We start from the raw sequence: 19,939 nt of genomic DNA, 5'->3' as shown, positions 1-19,939 counted from the left end.
TCATTATGCCTAAAAACTCAAAGCATACTATGCCATCCGCTAAAAGGATCTAAGTCATAATCATATCTTACCATCCGCTAAGAATATTAACATCCATCTTAATAGGGCACCTATCTAGCTGATAGACTCACATAAAGATAACTCACCGAATATGCCCTTGCAAACGACATATCTTTGAATGCTTACTGCACACACAGACTATCGACTTCAGACGTAAGGCTAAAGGATCATTTCTCTCGCGATCAAACTACTCCGGTATTCTCACGCTTTCTATCAACTATAATATTAATAAGATTTCATATTATCTTTTTATATGATATATCATATGTATTTATTTACTACTATAATTATAGGTAAATTGCGATACTTAAATAATAACTAAAATTTGAGGCTTATATTTGACGGATCTACTGTACCTTTTATACAACGTAATACTGTACATGAATCTCACATCTATTACGTGCCTTTGTAAATGCATAACTAAACCTAATAGCTGATTGCCCTGCTAATATTATCCGACAAGAGGGAAATTAGTTTTGGAAAAAATGGCCCTGATGATATATCCCAACCACTTTGGAATTTTGTAAGGTTTGATCAAATCTAGTGCAGTTATAGCCTAGATTCTGTAAAGCAGCTTGCTGCTCCTTTCTTCTTCTTTCTTTTGTATCAAGTTCTACTTCATTATAATAATTGATATTATAGTAGAATAATAGTCATGATGTTGTGGTGCAACTGGTAGAGAGCTTAGTCTCTCATAGTTAGGCTGGGGTATGTAAGGTTAGCGTGTAATTAGTCTCATATCATAGTGTTGAATTAAGCACCCTTTTCCGGAGTTAATGACAACCAGATAACTATCACGCCCCTCCCGGAAAAGACACGTAGCTTTCTGCCACGTCACATAACCTTCCTTCTTTTATACGACGTTGACCCTCAAGAATGACCCAACTGCCGGTGAAAACGAATCGGATAGTGATCGGATAATGTTCAACTCATATCCGGATCCATATTTTTAGTTCGGATACGGATATTAGACGGATAGCAAAATTTAAAACCATATCCTAATTAAACGGATATGGATAATTTTCGGATAAATGATCGAATCTTAAACGGATATTAATTAAATTTAAAATAATTATAATATTTTATTTAGATATAATTAACACAAAATTATTAAGAGTTTTACAACAAATAATTTTTTTGTATGTTAAATATATAAAATTAGAGAAATTAATCTGTATAAATAATATATAACGTATTATTAGTAACAATATTAATATTTACTATTTAAATAAGCAAACTAAAAACTGTAAATTATTTAAAAATATAAACGGATAAACGGATATCCGATATCCGTATCCGAATCCGAAAAATATATCCGACCCGTATCCGAATCCGTATCCGAATCGGATAGAAGTTTTTTATCCGAATCCGATTTGAGTCGGGTCAGATAGCAGGTCAGGTCGGAGTTAATCCGACCCGTTTTCACCCCTACTGGCCACTGTTGTAGGTTACTTTTGGTAATAAATAAAAATTGGTAAATTTGATTTTTAAAAAAGCACTCTCCTGCCTCGTCGACCCCTAAATTAATTCAGTAATTAAATATTTTTTTATCTTTTTTATATTAAATTAAATTTATTTTTAAAAATATTAAGATTAAAAAATAAGACTAACTAATTAAGTTCTTAATCTCAAACCAAATAAGAAAATTTAGATTTTTTGCAATCAAATTATTTTATCCTATATTATAGGCTTTTGAAATCTAACTACATTTAATTTTTCGATTTATAATAACAGACTCTTGTTAATAAGATTATAGTCACAATTAATTTTTTATTCAACATTCAATAAGGTTAAAGTTGAAAGAAAGCACAATCTATTATTGGTCCATAACTTGAGATCAAACATCCAATCAAAACTAAGTCATGATAAAGTCCTGAGTTTAAGCATTGGGCAACACCTCTCTTAATCTTGATTTAGTCTATCTACTTCAATACAATAATCCATTATTAAACTATTAAAATTTTCAATAAAATATCTTTCCAACACCTCTAATATCTATGTACATAATTCACTAATTTTTATTAATTATTTTTAAAGAAATGAGAACTTAATACTTTATCCAGAAATACTTATATAATATGAGCTTCTTTAACTATCCGAGTATTATTCAATTAATATACAATTTACTGTTTCCCAAACTATATTTAAGTTACTTTACTTTCTTAAACGTTATTTATAATATATTATTAACAAAAATGATAAAATAACTTAAATAATTTTTGTTCAAACTATTATACGAGATACAAACCACAAAAAATAATATACATACAATTAATATTAGCGTAACTAGGTAATATGGTAGCTCCCACTCTAGATTTATCGATCTTGCTACTAGATTATGTTATCACAAAAGAGGCATAATTAATGAGCAATGAAAAGGAAAGAAGAATTGGAACTTAAAATCTTTGACAGAAAGTACTCCTTGTTAAATATCTAGAAAAATTGGAAATAAAAAGAACGAGAAGTATAAATATTAGTCGTTATAAAATGGTTACTAAAGTTTTGAACAGCTAATAGATATTTATCAGAGTTCTATTCATTCCAAGGGGAAAGAAAGCTTTTGGTTTGATTGTTTTGCCGTCGCTTGGGAGTTATTATAGTATCATTTTATAGATGTTGTGATCTAACTAAATTAAATAAGTAAATAAGATAATCAGACTCAATTTATTGAGCTCAATCTCTCCTTGATGTGATCCGATCTAACTCGATTCGCATCATAGTTTGAATGTAATAAGATCGAAAATAAGACAAAATTTAGAATTAATGTTGGCTATTACATCTCTCCAATCATTGTAGAGAATCCGATTTCAAATTTGAAAAAAAGAAAAACAAAGATTCTTATTATGAAAAGATATGGGCAAGAAATGGCCGTACGATCTCGTAGGTGCATGGAGACGAAGGTGATTTGGTTCTTAGTAGTAGTGCATATTACCGGCATCAGCCGGTAGGTGCTTGGTGTTACCGGACCATCCGGTGGCAGGGGTTTAAGTGAAAGGTTTCGGGGGGGGGGGGTTTTGGCTATCGGAAGCGAGAGGTAGGAGACAATATGAGAGAGATTAAATAGAAAAAGCTATCGAGGAGGAAAAAAAAAATGGATTTTTCTTTGGGGGAAAAAGCGTGAATGAGGAAAAATTCGAATGTCGAATCCAGGTTGAGATTGCTGATTCGTGTGCCTTGGATCGTTCGAGTCGTTATCCGACTGGATATGTTTGGAGTTTTCGGGAATTCGAACATGTTGTTGATGTTTCGGTAGGAATTCTGAGGGTTTTGTTCCCGTTTTACTTTATAGATCTGCTCTTGAAGGTAATATGATCCAATTCCGCTCCATTTTGAGGCCCGAATCTTCTCCGAGCTCCACTTTTTTTTGCTTATCTTTGTGTTGATGGAAGTCTAACTTCATACTGAGTTGGATCGCTATTTTCCAGATGGTGATTTCGGATGGGTTTTGGAAATCTGAATTTGGTTCAATTTTTCCGCAGATTCTAGTACTTGTTTTATCTCAGTGGTCGACAAAGGTTGTTGTATAGGGAACTGGGATTAATTCTTGTGGACTTTAGTTTTGTTTTCTCTTCAATTTGTTGAATGGAAAGAAGATCCGATATACTATGAAAGAATTGAGCTAGGCTTCATAGATTTCCGGTTTCGGGTCTGCATGTGACATGATCCTTCCATAAATGCTTTCGTGCTGATTTAAAGCTTGTCTGAGTTAAAGATGGGGGAAAAAAAATGTAATTTTTCTCTCTGAGTGCATGAATGACTAGAAATTTGGGTAGATTCCTCAATCTACTGTAAATTTTTCTGGTATTAGTTAAAGGTGAGATCTTTTACCTGTTCCTTTCCACCTTCTGTTTTGTAATCGTGTGTATAGATCTTCCAGTCTCTCTTTTCTTTCCTCGTGTATGTGTACGATGCGTTGGGTTTAAGGTTCTTTTTTCTTTTCTTTTTTCTTATGATACATTACACCTGGTCTTCTCCTTTCTTATAATTCCTTTGTTAAATATTCAATCGCCTTTTCTCTATTGCCCTAGGATTGCTGGATTTGTTGAATTAACGTAAGCACCCTTTTCTAGCTCATTGGTACTTTCTGTGATCTAAGTATCTTAGCTTCCTTTATTCTTTTGAATTTGAAAATAAACTTTTCTTGAGATTCATGGCCATAGTTGTGATCCAAAAGTTTATCACTTCATGAGTAACATCGAGTGATGTTTCTGTTCTGCTTCTGCCAAGAGAAACTTGTTTTATCACTGAAGGCGCTACTCTGGCTGTCTTCTGTAGGTTGCAACACTATGCATAATTCTTTGACAAACCTATCTAGTAGAAGAGCTACGAGATTTCCATGATGCAGATTTCATTTTCAAGTTTGATACAGATGCAATGATCCTGTTCCTCAGTACTTGCTGAGCGTCATTTTGTTAGCTAGTATTCAAGATATGATGCTGCGGAAGAGAACAGATTATGGATTCTATGGCTACCAGGCCCCTTCAATACTACATCTCCCACAGTCAGCTAAGGTTGTAAATACACGCTAATTTGAAATTTTAGTTAATTTTTATTATGCTATCTTATTTTCTTTGGTCATAAAATTGGTATGACCTGTATTGTTCATCTTCAGGGTAAACGGTCAGTTAGAAGGAAGTCTGAGGACAATGATATGAGGGCATTTGATTTGCTTGCTGCAGTTGCAGGAAAGTTGTTAACCGAGGGAAGGAATTCTTCGAGTTTGGTTAATAGTACTGAAGCGCCTAATCTTACTAATCCAAAGACTGTAGAGAATTTTAATGAATTGAGGTCATCCGAGATTGAAGCTTTAGATCAGGATAGCTGTAATGCGAATGCATTCAGTTCTAGAGGTATACGTCATGGACAGTTTAACAATCCTTCAAGAGAAGAAATGTGCACTCCAAAAGAAGCAGCCTCGGTACCTAATTCTTTATTTATGAAGTCAGATTCATTGGATAAGGAATTAATTACCAGTGTGATGAGGAATAAATTTGGATATTCACCTCAGACAGTTTTGGAGAAGGGTTCAATAGGGACCTGCTGTTCTGTTCCTGTAGAATCAGCCAAGACTAAAGAAGAGGAAAGGAAGACACCACCCCAAGCTGGACTAAAAGTAACCAAAACAAAAACTGTAAAGAATTTTTCATATGTATGTAGATTGATGGATCCCATAGTATTGGACACAAAAACTTCTGCTTCTGTTAACTCAGATAACAATGCTGGAGTGCCTTTGTACAAGGATAGTGCTCCTTGTTCTAGTTCCTTTCCCAAGCATAGGGATAGAACAGAACTTGTTGTAGCTAGCGATGATGACGAAAACACTTGCTTCAAAAATAGTAACACCATTTCTACTAAAGCCTTTAGGCCACATTGCACAGGTGTTCGTAAGGTAAGGAAGATATCAGCATCAAAGTTTCAGAAAGTGGCTCCAACTATGATGCGAAGAGGAGGGCCTTCCATCACTGGTATGAATACCATGATTTGAATTTTTTAACTTGACAGGTCACTGAGGAAAAGCCATTAGAAATATTTATCTAAATTATTTTCATTGTGGCTCTTTAATAAGTATCAATGACTTGTAACAAAACCTCAGCAATTGAATTGGTTTATGTCATTGGATGTAGAAACAAAGCCTTCTTTCTGCAGAAATAGAATGCATTGCACACGCCAAAGGACTCACAGGACTATGTTCAAGAGGAGGAAGTTTTTCCAAAGTTTTCCATCACCCTTTGAAGGAGGGATGTCCAGTGAAACTGTATCAAATTTACCTGCAAAAAGAAGCGTCAAGGTGGAAGCAGGTTATTCATATGCAACTTCATACAAGCTTGATTTCATCCAAGCCATTTATATCTTCAGTGAGCTTCGTTTACTCTTCTTATACTATAGTTTTGAAACAGAGCCATTTGATTATGCAGTAAATCAGTTGTCATCCTCCTTGACCGGTCAAAGACCATCATATGGATTGAAAGACTATCAGGGTATATTTGCTAACTAATGATGACTTCATAATATATGGCAGTTCATTTTGTCTTATCCTTAACATGGTGAGCTTCTAAAAGCTATCAATTTCTCCCCTTACAGTAAAGCTAAGAATCAAGTCTTTCAAGGTGCCAGAACTGTTTATTAAGATTCCTGAAACAGCTACTATTGGTTCATTGAAGGTATATAATTTTAAATTTTCTAACATATTTGGTTCCATCTTCTCTGTTATCTTAGTTAAATCTTTGAAAATAGCAAGATGTATTTTCTTTCAATTATATCCATGCGTTTTTTTATTAGCAAAGAAGCCTCCTTGTCTAGATGAAGGCAATACTTTTATGTGAGTTCTTGGTAAGCAAGTTTGATCATATATTTGGAGCAATAGCCATACCACCAACTAGGAAACTACAAAATAACATATCATCTCATGGAAGATTAAACTTTTCTACATGTACGATATAGATATATTGATATGTTCCTGTTATAAAATTAATAATAGTTGGTTTAACTACTACCTTTGGATAATTAACGTCTTTGCATCTTTTATCAGTAGAGAATCTTGCCTAGATATTTTCAATACTGCTATGGTTTCTCTTGCAAGTCATTTCACTTTAGGAATAACTATTTTTTTATTCTAGAATACAACTTATTATAGCATAACAATTAAACATAATAATAATTCTATGATAGAATACAAATGTTATTCGTTAAAATTATATCTCATACTATACACTAATCCAATTACTAATTTATCCTTAGTATCTACGATCTATCCCATCAACGTACTTTATTTTTATGATAATTTTATAAAAAAATAAAACACATCTTTTTCACCTTTTTCTTTACTTTATATTACATCAGAAGTAATTATTACACTCTTATTTCATAATACAAGTGAACATAAGAATAATTAGTCCCAGAGGAATATTTCTTCTAGAATTGATTTTATTCCTAAAGTAAATAAGGCTTAATATTATTAGTTAAGAATACTAGAATAAAAAATTCTATCATAACTCATTCAAAATCACGATCGATGGTGTATCTCAACAAAATTTAACATACACGAAGTCTTATTGTGTAATTCCTAAAATCCAAAATATAATGTGGTGTTTGGTTCAAGTTCAAGCAAGTTTTGGGAATTTGGTTAGGGATAACCATATTTAGTAACCAAACCAACAAACAAGGCCTTGTAAGCCCGCAATAGCTTATTAAGCTTTTCTTTTATTTATTTTTCGAATAAAGTTCGCAATTGCTTATATGGTTGTTGTAAACCATAGCTTTATTGAGGACTTCTTAAGAAAGTACAAAAAATTATAAAAAAGGCAAAGCTTAGTATGTTGTTGCAGGCTTATAAACCCACAAGCATGCAACCATCTTACCAAGCTATATTGAGGACTTCTTAAAAATAAATAAATAAAGCCTAGTAAGCTATTATGGGGTTAGAGGCCTGCAATCATTTTGCCGAACCATATTGGGGACTTTTTTGGGGGAAGAGAAACAAAGCTTACTAAGCTTTGTAGGCTTAAAAACATACAAGCCCCACAACTTGCAGGCTTACAAGCTCGCACCCATAAAGACCGCACTAACTTCTTTTTTCATATAAAAAAGATATTTTAAAGAAATTTTTATACTTTATTTGGATTATATATAATAATAATATTTTGGGACTAACATACTATAAAGTCAAATGGCATTTTGGTCTATTTATATAACATATCTTGAATTTTCCTTCAAAACTACTTTTTTCACATCACATCAAAGGTAATAATGACATTTATAGCCTAGTTCACAAGTAGACACTCAATTTTCTTAGACTAGTTTAAGCTACTAAAATAAGGCTAAGAAATGAGTTTAGCTAGTCGCCTTCAATTGCTATACTAAATTTTTCCATGTCACATCCAAACGGAGGAGCGTAAAAGAACTAAAAATATATCAATAAATTTAGGTCAATTAATAATAAAAGCTCCTAAGGTAAGAAAGAAATTAAGTAGTAGGCAACCAATGCTTCCAAAATAACTTTAAAACAATTAATGTGACTAAAGAAAAAAAAAACCAAAGTCCTAAGCAAGGTTCTAGAAATTGGTATCGAGATTAAAATCACTAGGAACTACGTCGTGTGCTGCGGACTTGAAAGGAGAGAAGCAAAGAATGAGAGGGGGGAAAAAGAGAGAGACGAGGAGAACTTAATTGCTACTAGTCGGATATGGGTTAGATCCGACCTGTATCAATAGAAAATATCTAAATTGAGTAGGATTGATTGATACGGTTGATCCCGACTCAATACAAATCAAATATTGGCTGATCCAACTTGGGAACGGCTATGGTTGATCCGTGGTCCTAAGTGGAGGTAAGGAGTCCTGGTTGGCCATATTTATTCGCCATGCCAATTATCATTTGAAAATGTTAAAAGAGTTTTATCAGCTAACAATTTTAGCTCAGTGAGTAAATATACTATGTATAGACATAATAATAAGTGAAAATTATAATTTGTAAAGCATGATTTAAAACTCAAAGTTCAACAATTTATAATATATGGATAATATCTGATATAAAACCAAACATGCTCATAACATGAATAATTAAGCATGAGTAATAATAATGTGAGTAACAAACTGATAACATGCTTAAACTTTATTATGCAAAACCTGTCAGTCTCTACAAAATCCTATATTTCTCTTCTTGAGTTGTGCTTATGAATCTACATTAATGAGAGGTCACCCCTTGAGATGGCACTTAATTTTGTTCATCTTATCCTTTTTCTCCAATCAGTGAGGGAAATTAGAGTCACCACAAGGTGTTTAATCTAGTTTAAGACTGTTTTCTAACCTCGTTAGAATTACCAAAATAGGAGACTTGTAGTGATCCAGAATAGGACTACGTTTTTTAGATTTGAAGGTAGACTTAAGTCACTATAGGAGTCTTTCAATCTAACATAAGATTGTTCTCAAAGTCATACTTAATTCGTAACTAAGGTTGCGCTAGATAAAAATGATCAATATACTTGAAGTTTGCTCTACATGAAGAATACTAATGCATGAAGAATCATGATAGCTTATAACATAATAGAATACAAGTCACAAGATCACGGATCTTTATGGAGAATCTTGTGAGATCTATATAGATTACAAGAGTTCCAAATACATCTTCACTTAGAAGGAGCTTAATTTGAGGCAATATTAGTGGCTAGAGCTGATCAAAGACTATTATGTTAGTATTAATTACCAGCCAGAAAAAGCAAATGTGGTGGCAAATGCTCTGAGCGAAAATCATTAAAAAGGATGCCTAGCAGCACTCATTTGTCAGCAATGCATCATAAAGGACTTCAGATGCTTAGAGATCAAGGTGACACCACATCAGGGAGGAGATTTATGCAGTCAGTTGGTAGTCAAACATATACTTCTTGGTCGTATCCGGACTTCTCAATAGAAGGCCAGTCATCTCAAGAAAGTTATGGAAGAATTGGAGAAAGGAGAAACCCTTGGTTACTCGAGAAGATATAAGTATATAACAAGTTGCTCAAGTATCCAACGAGTGATGTGGTGCACCTCTTTACCTCAACTTAAAGCATCTTCAAGAGTTTTGGAGCTTGATTAAAGATGCTTTTAGGGCTTAGGTTTTTCCCTTTAATCAGATTAGTTGTTTTAGCGTCATTTTAGAAGGCATTGTTTTTCTTCTACTTAACTTCTTTCTTACGTCGAGGGTTTTTATTGTTAATTGACTTGGAGTTATTGATATTTATTTAGTTCTTTTATATTTTGGATTTTGAGAATTAAATATTAAGATTTCATGTATCTTAAATTCCATTAAGATACATCATACATGGCCAATTATGATTCCGAATTTTGGTTGTGACAAATTCGACAACTTAGCTTTTGTTTTTAGGGAATATTGTTACGAACCGGTTTTGATTCGATTCGTAGCGATTGAGATTTAAGTTTGCACCGGATTTGAGATTCGTGGGTGGAGGCACGGATTCCTAGGTGTAGGATGGAGGTGATGATGGAGTGGAGGTCGAGTATTGATAGAGGTGGCTCAGCAATAGATGATGGTGGTGATGATTTGCGGATGCAGATGCGATAGATGATTGAAAACTATGATTGGCCTACAACTGTGGTAAAAACCGTACAGGAGGTAAAGACGGTTAAGATAAAGAGACTAAGGGGGAGAAGTAGGCCTACCTTATGGGACTAAGGGGATCTGCTGCAGAGGGAGATTAAAAGCTAGACGAGACCATGCCAACGGAGGAGGTGACGGTGGTTGGTGAAGAGGGAGGAGGGAGATGTAGAGGCCGACGACCTAGTTGAGAAAGATGCCAGGGTAAAAGCCAATTAATCTTTCATTTTCAAATATGCCTAACATACAAACCATAAGGCCTTATTTATAGAGATTAAATCAAAAAGTCTAAAACAAATTTAATTAAACTAATCTTCCTTATCTTCTCATATTAACCCTTCGTTTTGCCACAGATAGATTCTGAATCTTGAGAAGTCATGAATAGCAAAGTTGTAGATCTAAATATTAGCGATTTTATCCAACTAGTTTGATATTATTCTGGTATCTGTAGAATATTCTGTGAATATTTTTCTAAAACTACGCAGAGCTGGATTTAGTTAATTAAATAAAATCCTAACATACTAAGACTTTGACTAAATTACATAAGAATAATAAATAAGATAACTAGACTTTATCTATCAAGCCCAATGTCTTTTGAGGTGATCCGATCTAGTCTGAATCACATCAAATATATGCTCAATCTAGTTTGAATTCTCGGCACGAATGTTTAAACATATACTTGGAATGTTAGCCATAGTATCATAGTAGCATATAAGCCCCTCACTTATAAAAGGTTATCCATGTTTTCCATCTAATAGCTTAACTTTGATAATGTCCCTATAATTGTTTTGCAGAGGACAGTCATGGAAGCTGTGACTTCTATACTTGGACGGGGTTTGAATGTTGGTGTAATTCTCCAAGGAAAGAAAGTTAAAGATGATAACAAAACTCTCCAGCAAGCTGGGATTTCTTTTGGTGATAAACTGGACAACTTGGGCTTTATATTGGAGCCAGATTCTACCCAAGTCCCACCGCAGCTCACAGTACCAGAAAATAGCCATGTCCTTGATTCTGCTGATGTCACTGTACAATCACTAAGGTAATGAAAAGTCAGCCCTCCTTGAAATCAATGGTAGAATTCTGCCAATAATGTGAACTTCCTTTAAAGTTTATTTGAATTTCAGATATTCTTGTGTATGATTAATATGTGCTAATAAAATCAGCAAGCTTTGTTCAACAAGTTCAACTAATAAAATTCTCCTGTAATACCTTTAGAAAATTCTTATCTAACTCTGTGAATGCCTCATGTAAGTTTTTATTTTTCAGAGCCCAACCTGCAGAATTCTCTCTGGATCATGGGGCTGCTAATGCAACCCAGTGTCTTACGCTAACATCTCTAGCGAACTCCCTTGAAAGCAATCATGCTTCCATTCACACCCCTGTTGATGGATTATCACTGGATAAATCGTCAGCAAACTCTCAAGCTCTTGTTGCCATTCCACCAACATATGTTGACCCATTGGCTGTACTTCCACTGCGTAAATCAAGTAAGCCTCAAATTGTGCAGCGCCGGATCAGGCGCCCCTTCTCTGTTCCTGAAGTGGAAGCACTGGTCCAGGCAGTGGAAAAGCTCGGAACTGGAAGGTCTTTGTTGATTGCTTCTCTTTCAATTGACCCATGATCACTGCACATCATCCGTTTTCTAATCATGTTCTTGGGTTTATTTCTTCAGGTGGCGAGATGTCAAACATCAGTCATTTGATGATGCCAAGCACCGCACTTACGTTGATCTTAAGGTAATATTTTATTATAGGTTTCATTTACTTTGCGTCTAGTTGGTATCCGGCCAGAATCAAATCATAGTACTTAACATATCCTTAATAGAATGAGTCATCGTTATCACTTCTATCTTCTTACCTACTTGAGGCAGCTATCTTGCTGTTTCCTACTATTTTGCCTGGTCGTCCAACAAAATTGAACTCTAGGCTTTTATGTGCTTTTATGTATTTTGCTCCCTTTTAACTTAGAGAGCTATCTCGTAAACCACACTTATGTAAGTAAGGTGCAGAATATCCATCTTTTTCCCTGTTCCGGTAAGCCTCATCATCTTGACAATTTGGTGCCTCCATATGCATATGATTTGCTATTTCTCATACAGAGCAAGAGGTCTACGAGTCTATGAATAACAGCACCTATACAGGTAGGACTACATTTATAGGATGGTCAAGTTCAACATTTTCGAACCATTAGGTTGGCAATCTTCTCTAATTCTCGTAGCATCTTTTTAAGTGAGACTAACCTTCTTGTCTCTTTAATTGAGAGTGCAGGACAAATGGAAGACATTAGTGCACACTGCCAGGATTTCCCCTCAACAGAGGAGGGGAGAACCAGTTCCCCAGGAGCTGCTTGACCGGGTGCTCTCGGCCGACAACTTCTGGTTCCAGCAACAATCGGAGCTTCAGGAAGAAAAACCTGCGACGGGACTTGCCTGCTTATATAATCATGCAATCTCCTGTTCTGCAACTGAGGAGGAGATAGACCCATAATACAATTGATCCTTGTGAAAGGTTAAAAAAGAATTGACCAGCTTGTGTACATATCTGTACATATGTATACTCTTCTCGTCATTCACCCTTACTAATAATTTGGGTCAGGGTTCTTCGTTGCGAATTACATAATAAGAGGATACCTTTGGCACCTGTATATGATTGTGATGTCTTATAAGGTTATTCTCAGGTTGTATATAATCCTTTGCAGTGGTCACACTTTTTTAGTGTTGTAACTTTATTGATGTTGTATTTTATGTAACCTCTGATTGATGAACATATATCAGATTAGTTACAGCTACATGTTGAAAATTATGGACTGAAAGCTTTAATGTAAAAGAAGAATCTGTGGCACATTTATTAGATGCCCGTTCTCTCGGAAAATCTTTGTCAGCTTGCTCAAACAACTGGTCTTAACTGCTTATTTTTTATTTGAAGCAGATGACCAAGGAGGAAGAAAAAAATTGGTGGTAGATGTTTATGGCAACCATGGTGTGGTGTGTTTGGTTGAAATGGAATATGAGCATATTTCAAAACAATAGTAAGGACCGGAAAGTAGTGACTTTTGGTATTAAAGCCTTATTTCTTTACTGGACAAGGTATTCAGGAAGAGGATAAGAGAGGAAAGAAGGTGGTGTATGAACCAAAAGGATGTTTGCTTGACTTGTAGTTTGTAACGGAAGTTTATTTTGGTTTGTATTTTGCCTGTTGAAATATTTGTATTGGTTGCTGCTGAAAATGTTTAGGTGTGTGGATGTGATATGTTAGTTTTGTTGTTTTTAATAGTATAGGTGTTCTGCAGGATGTAACTATGGTTTGCAAGCTATATGCTGTCTGGAATATTTTGGTTGTAGGAGGCTTTTGAGAGGGAGGTTTATAGGGTGTTTTGTTTTAATGTAGCTGTGAAAATATAGATCTCAGACTTGCAAGTTGGGGTAATTAAGGGGTAATTAAGTTTAAAACAAGTCTTTTTGTAGAAAAAGAAAATCTATCTTATGCTTGGTAAAAGATTTGGTGGATCTAAATAAGATTTTGAGATGGGATGGGATTTGTTGACCTTTATACAGTCCCCCTCGTTGATCTTTCTCACATCCGAATTTTTTTTTTCTTTAAGTTGGTTAAAATTCAGAAAGCTAGATATGACTAAACAAAGAGTTAATCCTTCTTAGATACAAAGATATTAAGATCCATATCAAACTGTAGTCAATATATTAAGTTTAGGCTTCAAATTGACTGTACCGTCGAGCCAGCAACCGGGCCAGACTCACATCAACCACGAAACAATTTTATCAACTCTCCAATAACTATTGTTTAGGATTGGAATCGATCTCATAACCTCTCTCTTTGGTACGGAAACAAGAGAAAAGATCCACCTTAGCGGGTTACCGGATCCAGATCCGTCACAGCAAACCATTTTAGGACAAATGAAACGGACAACGTCGACAATACCAGATTCCAGCACGTCCTTGACTCCTTGTCCCTGACAACATGACACACGTTCTAAATTCCCTCTTCGGCTCTGCTTAAATTCCCTCCGCTTCTAAATTTAGTCCCTCCCCCTCTCCCCTCTCCCCTCCCCACTCCTCCTCCCTCCCTCCCTCCCCTCCCTTCCCCTCCCCCTCCTCTCCCGGTTACTAATTTCCAAACCTTTCTGGGGCTATTCCACAAATTATCACTACTTTTTATTTCTTTTTTCTTTTCTTTTCGGGGGAGAGGGGAAGGGGGAAGAAGGAGATCAAGCAAATGGGAGGGGATAACACCACCATTTACCCCCTCGACGTCCACTACCGTGAGGGTTCCGACCGGGTTCTGCCCTCGCCGGATGCGGCGTCGTACCGCCCGTTCCGGCAGTGGTTCCCGTGGCTCGTTCCGGCCTTCGTCGTCGCCAATGTTGCCGTCTTCATCGCCACCATGTACGTCAACAACTGCCCCGGGAACGGCGGTTCTGGCGCGTCGAAATGCGTTCTCCGATCGGTTCTCGGGAGGTTCTCGTTCGAGCCCTTCAAGGAGAATCCCCTGCTTGGGCCGTCTTCCGCCACGTACCGATCCTAACGTTTCACTCGAAACTCAAATTTCTTGCTTTTTAATGAGAATGGTGTGATTCGTGGTTTCGAAGTTTAAATTCCGTGTGATTGATGTGCAAAATGAGATTTTGATGTGTTTGTGATTAGTTTCCATCTAGCATGAAATAGATTATTATATTCCCAATGCTATTCTATGTAATTCTGTAAAAAAAAAAAGGAAATTTGAGTTACCTGCTTAGTTATGATTGGTTCTATGCCAGAAATTTTGATCACATATTGCAAAATGCCACTTGTTCTTGTTTGGATCCTCTGTGGGTGTGGGTTGTGGATTGTCACAAATACAACTTAATCATTTTGGACAGCATAGCTTATTAAAAAGATTCTGATTTATTCATCATTAGATTATCCAAATTTTTGCCATCTGTGGCGTATGGATAATTTCTTTAGTTCCATAATTCCCCTTGCAAATATGTATCAGATCATATTCACTACTTAATTTATTTTACCCATCCTCCAACTTCTTAACATCCAAAAAGCACTTTGTGAGGTTGTCTGGAAATGTTACAGATTGTTTATGTATTCCTCTTAATTGCATGAAATTAGACCAAATTTAACCATGAATTCCTCTAGTTGCATGAAATTAGTCCAAATCATTCTGTTAAATATTTCTTTTTCCCTTCTACTCGTTAGATATATTAGAGTGTGCTTCTTGTATATTCTGTTTTTACCCTTAGAAACTATTAATTGGTGCACACAACTAGTCAAAAATACCATAACTACTTAGAATAGTTTTTATCATATTTAGCAGAAGTCTTGTTCATTTTCCATGGTCCGACAACCTGATATTGACATCTAGGTTTGAAAAATGTATCGAATGTAATATTTCTTATGAGGTCCTATCTGTTTCTGATGATCTTGGTGATGGTTGTCTGCCCTCTCTGAAAACCTACAAGGAGTGCATTTTTTCTCCACCATGTTCTACAAGATTTTTTAACTGGCGTAAGATATTATTTGACTCGAGTTGCTTTTATTCAAAAGATATTATTGCTACTGTTTTCCAATCCATATCACATGACTAAGTATCAAATGGTCATATTAGTTGACTTTATCTATTCTCTGTGATGTATTGTTCGCTTGTACACAATTATTTGAATCTGAAAAATCTAAGTATTGGCGCTTCTATACATTGTTTTCTCCTCTGACACCAGACGTTTCTTAATATGGTTCTTGTGCATTTTGTAAGTGGAGAAATTTCAAACAATCCTGTTTTTTGATAATTAGTACAGATGATAAGAGGATACAACTAATACTCTTGTCTTGATCTATCAGGCTATTGAAGATGGGAGCTCTAGAAGCGATGAGAGTTGTTCATGAGCAGCAAAGCTGGCGCCTCATCACATGCATTTGGTTACATGCAGGTGTCATCCATATATTTGCCAATATGTTAAGCCTCCTGTTAATTGGAATTCGACTTGAACAGGAGTTTGGATTTGGTAAGCAACAAATCATGTTTTGCTGGTAGCCCTTCATTACATTGAAGTCCTCTTTATGTTATTGCATGATTCCTCTCTTTGAATCAACTGGATAGCTTGATACAGAAACAGGCAATCCAAATGTTTACTTTTGGTGTATAATATCTGTAGTTTTATAAAAAAAAATATATACTTCTGTAGGGAGTCCCTTGTTTGAACTGCTTTCACAGTACAGATGAGGTTTGGTTGCTGAGAAGAAAGCTTGATGCAAATTCTGAGTGCCCCTTTAAATTACTTGACCAGTTTTCACTGTACTATAACATTAATGATGCTTACTGTAAGCAGCTGGGAAACAAATTGAGTTATCAACACAGAGGTGATGGGTTTATGGAGGAGGCAGGACATTGACCAATTATGTTGTACCTGGCTTTATTTTTTTTCAATAGTTCAAAAAATAACACCTCCTAAATTATAGTGCATTATCACTTATTGCCCCTAAACATTCTTTGGTTACAGCTAAATTCCTTGAAATTTAATTCATCATTGGTTTATTTGGCTGAAAAGGTCATGTGATTGGCACATGATCTGAGTGTTTGCTCTTGTTAACTAAATTGCCCTTACTAGAAAGTCTACCCTCCCCCGCTTGGCATGTAACAGATCTCCTATCTTATCACTATGAATTTTGCTTTGTTCCGTACGTCCTGTATTTCGTTTCTAGCTTTAACTAATATGGTCTTCTGCTAGTTTTAGTATGAAGTTCCCTATGTTCTTAACTAGTCCCTATTTCTTTCGTCGGTATGTATACATGGTCAAATACTCAAACATGCTGATCGCTGTTCTATCCTCAAGCTTTTCAGAGATATCTCTAGTTTGATCACCTGGAGAATGGACCGTCACACTTGCTAGGAGCCAGTTTCCATCAATTTCCCTCCAAGTTGCAGTTTTATGATGGAATAATTCTCTGAAGAATAATTTATACTAGATCTCCTCTCTTGCCTTGCTTTTTATGAGTTTTAAGTCTACCCCGTATACATCATTCCAAGCTTCCATAGTTTCAATGCATTCATCCCATAGTCCATGGAACTTATCCTCCCTTGTACTCCACCGGACCACCACACAGGCAATTGTCTAGCCAAGGTGCTGACTGTAGGGAAGTTCATCAACACCCTATATGCAACAATCTTCCTGCTATTTTTTAAATTTCAAGTTCTACCAGTTCCTTGGATCTCTGTTTTCTGTAGCTCCATAGTCGATAAATAGTGGTCTTCTATCAAACTTGACTGTAAATTGCAATGATTAATTTTGATTTCAAATCCTTCCCCTGATTTCAGTTATCAAGATATTTTGTTGCCATTAGAAGTTTCTACAGTATTATCCTTACTCTGGGAATTCTCTCATTTCTGTTTGTAGTGGCTGCAAGGAGAGAAATGAGCTCAACATTTCTACATAACAAAAGAATTAGAGAAAATATTTTTGCAAGCATTTACATTGTTTATGACTTTTTTGCAAGATTTCTGCACGACTCTCAAGAAAAATATCAGACTTCCTCTCTTGCTTTTCACTTTAATCTTCTCACATGCTAAAATGAAATTATGTTCGATGAGCTTCTGTCATCTGAGAACTTTTCAACATTATTATTTTATCATTTCTAGCAGAAGAAAAGATTTTTCTTTAATTTGGTCATTGCAATTACATCTATAATAGTTTCCTGATTTCTTAAACTTATGTTGATGGTTTCCTAGGGGACATGATTACTTTTATAATTGCTCATGATTTCTTAAAGTGTATGAAGGTGGGCTCTTGACTCCCTAAGATAAATTAAGGGTCACAAATGGTCATGGTTTTATTCATTTAGTTCCATTTGAACATAGTTACGTACCTTGATGCTTCCGAGTTAATTTCAAATTTAGTTGTATTGTTTATGTTCTGGTTCACCATGTCCTAAGTGCTAAATTATATCTATATATATTGAGAACTAAAAAGTTTTGTTTTTCCTTTTCGCAGTGAGAATAGGCATACTATATATCATTTCTGGACTTGGCGGGACCTTGTTATCAGCTCTATCTATGCAATCGAGTATCTCTGTTGGTGCTTCAGGTGCTCTTTTTGGATTACTGGGATCCATGCTTTCAGAGCTAATAACAAATTGGACGATCTATGAGAACAAGGTATCCTAAGCCTTTTGGCATTTGCATAAAGCTGTTCATGAACATCCTGTTTACAACTCTGCATTTATCATACCCACATCTAATGCTTTCTTTTGAATGTCAGTTTGCAGCCTTGTTGACCCTTGTCGTCATCATTGCGATTAACTTAGCAGTTGGGATACTTCCACATGTAGATAATTTTGCTCATGTTGGAGGATTCATCACAGGTTTTCTTCTTGGATTCATGATTCTGATCCGCCCTCAGTTTGGATGGATCAGCCAAAGGAATGCTCCTCTTGGATATTTTACTGGTTCAACTAAACAGAAGTACAAGATTTACCAATATATACTGTGGGTGCTTGCTGCCATCTCGTTAGCTCTTTGGTAAGTTAGAATTCTGCCAATAGCCTTAATATCTTGTTGTCATCCTTGCATTTATATGATTTTATTTGTTCTAATTAAATCTCAAATCTGCCAGGTTCACACTGGGCTTTTATTTACTCTTTAAAGGGGTCAATGCAATTAAGCATTGTCCATGGTGCCATTATTTGAGATGTATTCCTACTTCAAAATGGAGCTGCAAAACGCAAACAAGGCCTTGCATAGTAAGCTTCTTTTCCTTAAGAGGATAACTACTAGGGTTCTTATCATTTGGTCAATTTTTTTTTTAAATTTTCCTTCTTGTCCTAAGTTTCAATATCATCCTACTTATTGATTGGCTTCCATTGATCAGGACCTCACTAAGATTTCGATTCTCTCAAACATCCTATTATCATTTACTAATTAAGATGTTTTATTGAGATCGTATCAAAATTATTGACCTCTGGTTTAATCTCCAATCCTCAGTACATATCGAAACCGATAAATCTATATATTCATGCATGTACATATTTGTTGATATACTTATAGTCATATACTTATCCTTGCAGACTTCGCAAAATGGGGACCAATTAAAATTGACATGCCAAGACAGTGGAAGATTCCAAATGTTATGGCTATCTAATACTACTGAAACTGTTTATGAACTATGCCTCAAGTTATGCAGTTCATAGCAGGACACTCCATATTTCTACTAAAATAGCCTATTTAATATGTGAATGCGAGAGGATCATGTAAGCTTACTTGGCATTTACATGTATGCCTTTTATGTGCAATTTGTTGCTTTTTTTTTTGAAAAAAAAATTTGAAATTTGTCATCATGTGGCAGATGAACTTAAATTCTCAACCCTATATGATTAGATCCTCCAAGATGGCACCTTTACATTATGAATTTGCTCTGTTTTGATCAAACCATTGCACATATGTTAATTAATGTTCTCTTTTTCTTTCAATCACTTGAAGAGCTCTTCCAGTCAAAATAGTATCTGCAATAACATCCAAGATCGAAAAATGCAATTTAATCAATGAATCTATGATTCTTTTTTTGGTTGGATTGATGTTTTTGGGTGTTCGCGACTTGCGTGAAGGTGCTCTGCTTGAAGGAGTGTATGTGTGATCCAGGTCTTATGAACATTAGTTTGGCAATTTAGTTTTTTAAGTTAATCTCATGCCGGTTGGCAATTTATTAATAGGTTATGCACATCTTGTTGCTTATGAATGCTACTGATGTTTCACGTAAATTGATTCTATGTTTACATACAGTTCCAAATTTTTTAGGA

The 19,939-nt window shown here is 35.4% G+C and overlaps 2 protein-coding genes across 7 annotated transcripts; both read left to right on the top strand.

The window, feature by feature from the left end:
• The first annotated feature begins 3,082 nt into the window (after positions 1-3,082).
• Positions 3,083-12,919, top strand: LOC140777670 (telomere-binding protein 1-like). 6 transcript variants are annotated; one of them, XM_073121943.1, is made up of 10 exons: positions 3,083-3,309; positions 4,336-4,571; positions 4,673-5,525; positions 5,685-5,858; positions 5,958-6,038; positions 6,142-6,221; positions 10,947-11,191; positions 11,419-11,736; positions 11,825-11,888; positions 12,420-12,919. In XM_073121943.1, the coding sequence occupies exons 2-10, from the start codon at positions 4,491-4,493 to the stop codon at positions 12,636-12,638; spliced, it is 2,115 nt and encodes a 704-aa protein (XP_072978044.1). In that variant the 5' UTR covers positions 3,083-3,309; positions 4,336-4,490; the 3' UTR covers positions 12,639-12,919. The 6 variants fall into 6 exon arrangements, with proteins under 6 accessions (XP_072978044.1, XP_072978043.1, XP_072978042.1 ...); XM_073121942.1 differs by having other exon boundaries at positions 3,083-3,363; XM_073121941.1 differs by having other exon boundaries at positions 3,083-3,874.
• A 1,296-nt stretch (positions 12,920-14,215) lies between these two features.
• LOC140778444 (RHOMBOID-like protein 2) lies at positions 14,216-19,564 on the top strand. The gene is made up of 6 exons (XM_073123159.1): positions 14,216-14,677; positions 15,992-16,155; positions 18,139-18,302; positions 18,406-18,665; positions 18,760-18,886; positions 19,211-19,564. The coding sequence occupies exons 1-6, from the start codon at positions 14,382-14,384 to the stop codon at positions 19,331-19,333; spliced, it is 1,134 nt and encodes a 377-aa protein (XP_072979260.1). The 5' UTR covers positions 14,216-14,381; the 3' UTR covers positions 19,334-19,564.
• Positions 19,565-19,939: the final 375 nt, after the last annotated feature.

The sequence above is a fragment of the Typha angustifolia genome, chromosome 15 (assembly GCF_048772165.1).
Source record: "Typha angustifolia cultivar Huaian chromosome 15, ASM4877216v1, whole genome shotgun sequence".
NCBI classification, from domain to species: Eukaryota; Viridiplantae; Streptophyta; class Magnoliopsida; order Poales; family Typhaceae; genus Typha; species Typha angustifolia.
Note: the sequence above shows the minus strand (reverse complement) of the source record. Positions and strands in the feature narration are given on the sequence as shown.

Bases quoted from the DNA above. Each gene is read 5' to 3' on its own strand.
- LOC140778444 (XM_073123159.1), top strand. From the start codon at position 14,382: ATGGGAGGGGATAACACCACCATTTACCCCCTCGACGTCCACTACCGT. The intron at 14,678-15,991 runs GTACCGATCCTA...TTGATCTATCAG, and splicing joins CTTGGGCCGTCTTCCGCCAC to GCTATTGAAGATGGGAGCTC. The intron at 18,887-19,210 runs GTAAGCTTCTTT...TTATCCTTGCAG, and splicing joins CGCAAACAAGGCCTTGCATA to ACTTCGCAAAATGGGGACCA.
- LOC140777670 (XM_073121943.1), top strand. From the start codon at position 4,491: ATGATGCTGCGGAAGAGAACAGATTATGGATTCTATGGCTACCAGGCC. The intron at 6,039-6,141 runs GTATATTTGCTA...CTCCCCTTACAG, and splicing joins TGGATTGAAAGACTATCAGG to TAAAGCTAAGAATCAAGTCT. The intron at 11,737-11,824 runs GTCTTTGTTGAT...TTATTTCTTCAG, and splicing joins GAAAAGCTCGGAACTGGAAG to GTGGCGAGATGTCAAACATC.